We start from the raw sequence: 9,060 nt of genomic DNA, 5'->3' as shown, positions 1-9,060 counted from the left end.
TCAGGTTCGGGTCCCATGGGACGGACTTAATAGGGGACAGGGGACTTGAGCAGAATGAATGGCTTGTTGCCTTTAGGAAAATTTTTGTGATTGATTGATTTATTGTATAGGATTGTTTGCAATTTTTTAATGAAACAATAACTGCAAATTTATAAATAATTGGGTACACGTCCATGCGACGTGCGAGTATTAACTAAGACATATAATGCTTAGAATAATTTGATATTTGTCAAAAAATTATTTAATTTCTCCAGGATCAGTCATGTATTTATTTTAAACTGATATTTTTTTGATAAAAATGTTAATATTATTGTATTTACGGAACTTATAATAACAAAAGATACACAATAACTGTGAGAGTTTTATCCTTTAGTGGGCCGACCTAACTCGATTGGATTAGTCGAAGCCCAATTGATCTTTCAAATATTAGGGTTCACACCCAAAAAAAGATACACAATAAATAATCTTCTCCAAAACATTTTATGTTATGAAAATTTGAAGAAAAATCTAATTATGAAATTTTGAAAAAAAAATCTAGGTAAATAATAGGAAACACGAAGGATCGATCGATCATGGGCTGAATGTTTGTACAACACGTTTATGTGAAAGCCTCTAATCAGATAAAAGGAGAATTTCGGGTGTGTGTATATATATACACTTTGTATTAAAGAAAATATGTGCAAAATTGACCATCGAAAAACTTAAATTTTTCTAAAAAACTTTCATTCATTATTAACTAACATGAATTGATTCAAGTAGTTCGTTTTTTATTTCCCTTATCTTACATTAAAATCTTGTGAGTTGAAAAATTCATAATTGAAAGAGTTTTACCCTACTCAAACTAGAGTAATGTGAGTTAACCCGTTGAGTATCTGACTATCAAGGTGCACATAAAAAGAAAAAGAAAAAGAAAAATATCCATTCTTTTATTGCTATTTTCGTTATAATAGTAATGGATTATGACCGAGTCATAAATTATGATCGTTTCATTAAGAATGCAATAGCTATAGATTTGAAAGGATTTGGAAATTTGAGGATTATTAAAATGAAGAATAAACTGTCATTTTTTTAATGAAATTTTAGAGTTTAAGATGACAGGGTTAGTACATATAAATTTCATATCAGTTTTTTTTACTCCAATGCATCAACAGTCCATTTTAATGGATGAAAGATGTTTTAGGTAACAACTTGTTGACTGCTCCATCCTTAGCTTATGTATGATTTCTGAGTTGAGATTTTAATTTAATTTAACTCAATTTTAAATAATATCAAAAGATAAAAAATAATAATTATCAGTGTTAAAACATATATGGATGTGTAATAATATATATATGTATGTATATATAGATATGAAGTAGATGATGAATTTATTATTAAAAAATTTAATGATAAAAATAATTACAATAGAATATGAGCAAAATATTATTATTAAAAAAGGAAAATGATAAAACAATAATAATTGTAAAGTTAAATTTGGGTTGAGTAGAACCTTTATCCAAAAATCAAATAAACTCTAACCGTGGCAATTTACTCTAAAATTAAACTCCTACACTTTACATTTAACTTTATATATATATATGATATTTAAAATCCCTCTAGTATGATCTCAGATCATGGTAACAACTGTTTGGAAGTTGCGTGATGCGCATGGAATTCGCCTCATCCAACAATTCCAATGATCACGTCAGCGTGACATGCGGTGATGCTAGGATTCCCTGTGATATTTGATAATTTGATAGTTGTATTCTTCGGTGATAAGAAAAAAAAAACCATCATTTAAAATGGTCATATAATTTGTCCGCAGGGACCGCAAGTTTCCATGACAATTACTTGTCATCTTCTGTATTGAAGCTGTCACCCCGATGTCTCCTCTCTCAATTCAGATAATGCACATCGATAATAGTACGATCACCCATTTATATGTCAACACGTATACATACAATACCCCATGTGTAGTTGAAGGCTAAGGTATGTTTGCTCCTCCAAGCATTCATCCTTAAATTATAATTATCCTCAACGTGGAAAAAAGTAATTTGAGAGAGACAATATAATTTTGGGTATATTACACAAGAGTCAAAATTTTACATTTATTTAAGATTTAATCCAGTTTTCCTTTTATCACATAAAGAATAACCATATTTTCGATTTTATTTCAAAAATAGGATATCCGGTACTGTTAACGTTCTTTTATCAGTTCGCAAACGTGAACTTAAAGGACGTCAATGTGATTTTTAGCTGCACAAGTGACACAACTTGTCGAGCATCACCGCATAATGATTCGGAAAAAAAATTAAAGAATCAAATAAAATTCAATAAATTCGAAATGAATTCTGTAAAATTCAAAAAAAAATTATAGTAATAAAAATTCGCAAAATCGAAATGATTAGATAAAATTCAGAAATAAAAATAAAAATAAAAAAACTAAAATATTAGGAAAATTAGTATGGTTTTCTAAATTAATACAATTTCTTCCAAAAACCAAAACCATTCATAAAAAAAAGAGGGAGACATACAAGGTTACCGGAGAGCTCAAAGTCAATGAGCATTGTTAGTCCTCCAGTCGAAGGCGAATTGAATGGCGATTGAAATTTCAGATAAAATAAAAAAATATTGGTATTTTTATATAAATTGAAACACCGGGGTCCCCGTAAGACGGACACAACACCCATGAAGTAATGTTAATCAGGCAAAAGATGAATTGGATATGTTAGGTCACAATTTTCTTTTTTTTTCCCGGCTGTTAGGTGACAATTTCTCCATCACATCACTATAAAAGATATTCTTTTTTCTTCCTAAATAAATTCTCACGGATACACTAGAGAAAATCATTAAACCTTGGTGAAAAATCCGGCTTTCTTGTTTCTGCCATTACCAACTGGGGATCTGCACGGGTATCGGGTAAATCTAAAACTTGTTGGAACCTACTAGTTAAGGTTGGGTTTGGGAAGATAAATAAAAATATGGTAAGGTCCGAAAAATAATTTAAAGGACATGTAAAAATAGGTTCCGATTCCGATTCCGATTCCGATTCCATTGTACATGATACCAAGAACTTGTACGTGGACCTTGTTTCGTTTTTCTATTATTCTTATTTTATATGTCATAGTAACTTGAATTTCATAGTCCTAAGTCTAGACAACAAGTTACTAATCATCGTCCCTGCCTCTTCTTCCTCTTCCCCTTTGGCCTTTCCTACTTGTCAAGTCTCGTTTTATTATGGATATTCAGTTTTATATTATTATTGTGGATGAGATTTTTTTTATATATTTTAATTATAGTGTTTTAAGAGAAAATAAAATATACATACATATTTCTATAGAGTATCCGAAACTTGTAGTATGATATATGTTTCAAGTACGATCCGGTTTCAGGTATAAACTGGGTAGGATTCGGCTAAAAAATCTTGAAACATGTTACTTATAAGGTAGGGTCCGGATACCTTGAAAAATACAGGGTGCCCAAACTTACATACCCTTATTAGCAACATCACTTTCTCTCTCTAACTTTGTTTCTCGCCACACTTTTAACTCACATATGGCCGCCCTGTCGCTGGTGCGTCCGGCTACGGCTGGGCGCATCCAACTGCCCTCCCTTTCTTCCCTTCTTTTCCCTTACTCCCTTCTTCCCTCCTTTTCCGATGAATGCTCGTTTCAATGTCAGCTAGTACTACTCTGCCCCCCCCCCCCCAATTGTTACCCTACATCACTAGTTCGTCATCTTTGGCGGGGTGTCGTCATTCTCATAGCATGCCTTCACTGCCATTGTCCAAGGAAGCAACTATGCACTGCCGCTACTGCAACCTCCAATCTGCAGCTAGTGGTCACAAGATGCTTCGAGGGTCTTCCTTAGTTCTGCGCCTCCCCCCCCCCCCCCCCCCTCGAAAGTCCTTCTCGCCGCTGCTATCCTTCTTCCCCCTAACTTGACTATTGACTTTGACCAGATCGTGCTCGATCCGAATAAAAATGGCCTGATCTAGCACAAATTCAAACAGAATTGAGCTAGAACTGACAAACAATGTTCGGATTCTGCTCGACCTAGTCGGATTTGTTCGAGAGCTGACCATACCCCGGATCGAGTACAATCTTGGCCATAATTGAGGGACGCTGATCAGATCTAGTGATCTGGTCGGATCGGGCCCCGCGAATATGCATATTTTGAGACGGGTTGCGTAGTCAGGTCGGTTCGGAGGATACCGGGTCAGGTTGTGTCCGTGGCGGTGCTGATGGTGCCTTGGTGATTGCAGTGGCCTTCCCCCTTCCTCTTCTCGATCTCCGATGGGTTGTATTTGGAGGCGGCCTCCCTTCTCTATCAGGGGGCATACCCTATCCCTCCCTGGCAGTTCCTAATTTGGGCAGTGTAGGGTCGTTCTGGTTTTTCTCCGTTGGCAGCAGCCTAGAGCAGTAATAGTGGTGACGATACTCTTTCTCCAACAGCGTAGTGGACGAGCCCTCCTACATCGCACCATTCCAGTCCAGCCTCTTCCTCTCCTCGATGACGTTTTCTCATTTTCGGCAACTCCGTCACTAATGCAGCGTACACGCACAAAACCTGTCACAGAATTGTTGATTTCGCAGAATACCGAAACTACAACCTTCAATCTTTATTGATTCTTCTCCCTCTGCTGCCTACGTGGGATATCCGCAAAATAATTCTCTCCCTCCGACTCCTTGCCAGATTCCTCTTGATCAGGATTAGGGTTTTCCCGATTCTGATTCCCCATAAGTGCAGCCATCCTCTGTGTTAACTGCTCCATCATACGATCCAACTCTGATTCACGATTTGCTCCAGCCTCTACTCCAGATGTCGCAGGTTGTCACGGTCAAGAACATCGTCCACACGACCCTTCTCCTTGGTGGCATGGTTGTTCCAGACCAAACCATAACCTTTGATACCAACTGACGTAGCGTACACGCACAAAACCTGTCACAGAACCGTTGATTCCGCAGAATACCAGAACTACAACCTTCAATCCCGATTGATTCTTCAAATTCCTAAAAAATTGGCATCAAACTCGAATCAAATCCGAGAATTGGGCAAAGAGCACGAAAGCTCCAATTTTTATTAATTGATAAAAAACAACTCCCCTCAATCCTAGGGTTTACATCACTTAAATAGGATTAAAAACGCCTAAATTGCACAAAAGACAAACTTTTCCTAAAATTATAAAAACGCCAAAATAACATAAAAATGCTCGTTTGAGACCCTAAGTGATGGAATTTGGCCTAAATCTCATCTTGTCAAAAAGGTTGTAAGTTGTGATCCGGAAGCCGTTTCCCTCGAAACAAGGTCGTCATAACCTGTTTTTTTCAATATGCCAATTTGCCGCATCATTCTCCCCTGGATGGAGAGAATTCGCCCTTGAATTGTCATCGTCCCAACTATCACTTGTGTAAGGAATCAGGTGCTTCACATTAAACACATCGGTAATATGAATGTGGCTCAGAAGCTTGAGTCAATAGGCGTTCGAATTGATCTTCTCCACGACCTCCACATGACCAATCGTCCTTGCCAAAAGCTTGTTGTATTCCCCAGCAGGATAATGATCCTTAGTAAGAATAACCCACATAAAATCACCCACTTCAAATTCCACAGAATAACGCTTCTTATCCGTAGCTTGCTTATACTTGGCTTTAGCTACTGTCAAATGATCATACACAGCTTGATGGATCTCTTGCAAGCCATTCACAAAATTTGCTGCCTTACCGTGAACTTTAGATCGGTTAGGCAAAGGAATTAAATCCAAAGGACCCTTGGGAACAAACAGCATACACAACTTGAGAAGGACTAAAACTCGTGCTATGATTGACAGCGTGATTATGGGCGAACTCCGCTTGGCACAACTTGAGGTCCCAACACTTCACATGTTCCCCCACTAGACTTCGCAGCAAGTTACCCAGAGACCGATTCACGACCTCAGTTTGCCCATCGGTTTGGGGATGATAAGCACTGTAGAATTGCAATTGTTTATCCACCATCTTCCATAAACTTGGCCAAAAGTGGCTAAGAAACCGGGTATCCCAATCAGAAACAATGGACTTCGGTAACCCATAAAGACGATACACCTCGCGAAAGTATAGCTGAGCCACCCGAATAGCATCTGTCGTCTTCTTGCAAGGAATAAAATGCATCATCTTAGAAAATCAATCAACAACAACATAGATAGAATCATTAACACGCTGTGTTCGCGATAAACCCATCACAAAATCCTTGCTAACATCCTCCCAAGGCTGCGCTGGAATTGGTAACGGCATATACAATCCAGCATTGGTAGTCGTCCCCTTGGACACGTTGCAGACCCCATACCTTTGCACGTACTTCTCTACCTCCTTGCGTATGGTCGGCCAAAAATACGAGCCGTGCATTAACAGTAACGCCCGATCTCGCCCAACATGGCCCTCTCCATGCAACTCCTTAATAATCTTCAAACGAAGGCGGCAATCTCTATATGCAGGCTGACCAAGAAATTGCTCATGTGGCTCAATGCATCAGCCACTCGATTTGTCACCCCCGACTTGTGCTTTACCACGAAGGTAAAATGCTGTAAAGAAGCAATCCATGAGGCATGCCTTAAGGACACCTTATCTTGGCGGTGAAGGTGTTTTAACGCCTTGTGGTCAGTATAAAGCACGAACTCTCGATGAAACAAATAATGCCGCCAATGCTTAACTGCTTGTATCATTGCATAGAACTCCACATCATAGGTGTTGTACTTTAACTTAGCCCCGGACAGTTTCTCACTAAAATATGCAACAGGCCTGTTGTTTTGGCTCAAAACTGCTCCAGTGCCCACTTTAGAAGTATCACAATGTAACTCAAAGGGTTGAGCAAAATCATGCAAGACTAATATTGGGGCAATCGTAAGACGCATGTTGATAAGCTGGAATGCCTTCTCCGCTCCCTCTGTCCACGCGAACTTTCCACCCTTCATGCAATCATAATTGTGCTGAAGTGAGGGATGAAACACCTATAGAAGGAAGCAAGTCCATGGAAACTGCGAACTTCAGTAATTGTCTTCAGTTGCGGCTATTGCTTCATCACTTCGATCTTGAACTCGTCTACCTTCAATCCGTCGCTAGAGACCACATATCCAAGGAATAAGATCTTCGATGCCATGAATACACACTTCTTAAGGGCAGCATAGAACTTCTCCTTGCGAAGCACACACAAAACTGCCCACAAATGTTGAAGGTGCTCCGCTTTATTAGAAATATAAATCAGAATATCATCGAAATAAGCGACAACATACTTGCCGATGAATGGTCGCAAGGCCTGGTTCATCATACGCATAAAAGTGCTTGGTGCATTAGACAGCCCAAAAGACATCACCATCCACTCATATAACCCTTCCCGTGTCTTGAAAGCTGTTTTTCATTCGTCGCCAGGCCTTATGCGAATATGATGGTATTCACTCTTCAAATCCAGTTTAGTAAACACCGTTGCACCGCTGACCTGATCGAACAAATAATCCAATTGTTGAATTAGAAATCTATATCGCACCGTAATTTTATTAATGGCTCGTCTATCCACACACATGCGCCACCATCCATCCTTCTTGGGTGTAAGGAAGGCCGGAACTGCGCAGGGACTCAGGCTTTCACAAATATGTCCATTGACCAGTAACTCCTCAACCTGCCTCCGCAACTCCTCATGCTCCCCAGGACTCATCCTCTAATGGGGTCTATTTGGCAATGCCACTCCTGGCTCCAGGTCAATTCGGTACTGAATATCACGCAAGGGTGGTAACCTATCGGGAAGCTCATCGAGAAAGACTTCCACAAATTCAGCCACTACGGATGCGGCTGCGGTTGGGATTGACGCTTTAGCGGCCACCTCTTTTCCGATTAGCACATAAACTAGCTGTGATTCCTCCACCTCTTCTTCGAACCTCGCCAATGACAAGAGCTTTGTTTCTCCACCCATAGATGTTGGTTTCTCCATCTCTCTGCTGGGCACTAGCACAATCTTCACATTCTCGAACATAAAATTGTATGAGTTAGTCCGCCCATCATGAATTACACGGCGGTCATACTGCCAAGGCCTCCCCAACAATAAATGACATGCATCCATCGCCATCGCCATCGCCATCACATCACATCACATCACACAACATCTTTATATTTCAAGCCAATGGAGAAAGAAACCAATAAACGTTCTGATACATTAACCTCGCCCCCATTTTTTAGCCATGCCAGTTTATAAGGCTTAGGATGTTTCTCCGTCTTGAAGCCCAATTTCTACTCCGTCTCTACAAAGACAATATTCTTACAGCTACCAGCATCAATAACAAAATGACACACCTTTCCACGGACAGTGCATGTGGATTAGAAAATACTGTGCCTCAGCCAATTGTTGTCAGCAACCTTTGGCGTCAAGCATGACTGCCTAACAACCAGTGCCGATCCTGTGTCTCCAGTCACTACTTCCTCATCAACTACTTCCTCATCAACTACTTCCTCACTATCAAATACAGGATCTTTGGCTTCCTCCACATCCTCTTCTTCGCCTTCCTCCGTGTCAACGAAGAATGTCTTTTTGCCGGCGGTCTTCTTGCACTCGAACTGCCTATGACCAACCTCGCCACATCCAAAGCATTTCATCCCATTACCCGTTGGTCTATTCGACTGGCTTGTGTTGACAGTATTTATGTTGGCTCCCCCTCCAGGACAGGTCACTCCGCTACTACCACCTCTACCTTCAGAACGACTTGCACCACTACTGCTTCCTACACCGGAGGAATTCCCGAAATTACTGTTGCATCGGGACAGTTTTTCAATTTGTAGAGCCCTTTGATGTGATGCCGAGACACTAGGTGGATCAAACATATTGACAGTGTCTTGAATCGGCACCCGCAACCCTCCAATATACCTCGCCACCAATTGGTCTTCAGTCTCATGTACCTCATTTCGGACTATAAGTTAGAAAAACTTCGTGGTATAGTCATCCACCATTCGAGTTTCTTGCCGTAAGTTTTGCAGTCGCTGGTACATCAATCTCTGAAAATTGTATGGTAGAAAACTGGCTCGCAAGTGCTTCTTCATCTTCTCCCACGTCACAATTTTC

At 40.0% G+C, this 9,060-nt stretch overlaps 1 protein-coding gene across 1 annotated transcript; it reads right to left on the bottom strand.

Annotated features, from left to right (window-relative positions):
* Positions 1 to 7,668: 7,668 nt before the first annotated feature.
* On the bottom strand, positions 7,669 to 8,079 carry LOC116212188. The gene has a single exon (XM_031546757.1). The coding sequence runs from the start codon at positions 8,077 to 8,079 to the stop codon at positions 7,669 to 7,671; it is 411 nt and encodes a 136-aa protein (XP_031402617.1).
* Between the last annotated feature and the right edge of the window lie 981 nt (positions 8,080 to 9,060).

Source organism: Punica granatum, chromosome 6 (assembly GCF_007655135.1).
Source record: "Punica granatum isolate Tunisia-2019 chromosome 6, ASM765513v2, whole genome shotgun sequence".
Classification (NCBI taxonomy): Eukaryota; Viridiplantae; Streptophyta; class Magnoliopsida; order Myrtales; family Lythraceae; genus Punica; species Punica granatum.
This window is presented reverse-complemented; position numbering and strand designations above follow the sequence as displayed.

Bases quoted from the DNA above. Each gene is read 5' to 3' on its own strand.
- LOC116212188 (XM_031546757.1), bottom strand. From the start codon at position 8,079: ATGGCGATGGCGATGGATGCATGTCATTTATTGTTGGGGAGGCCTTGG.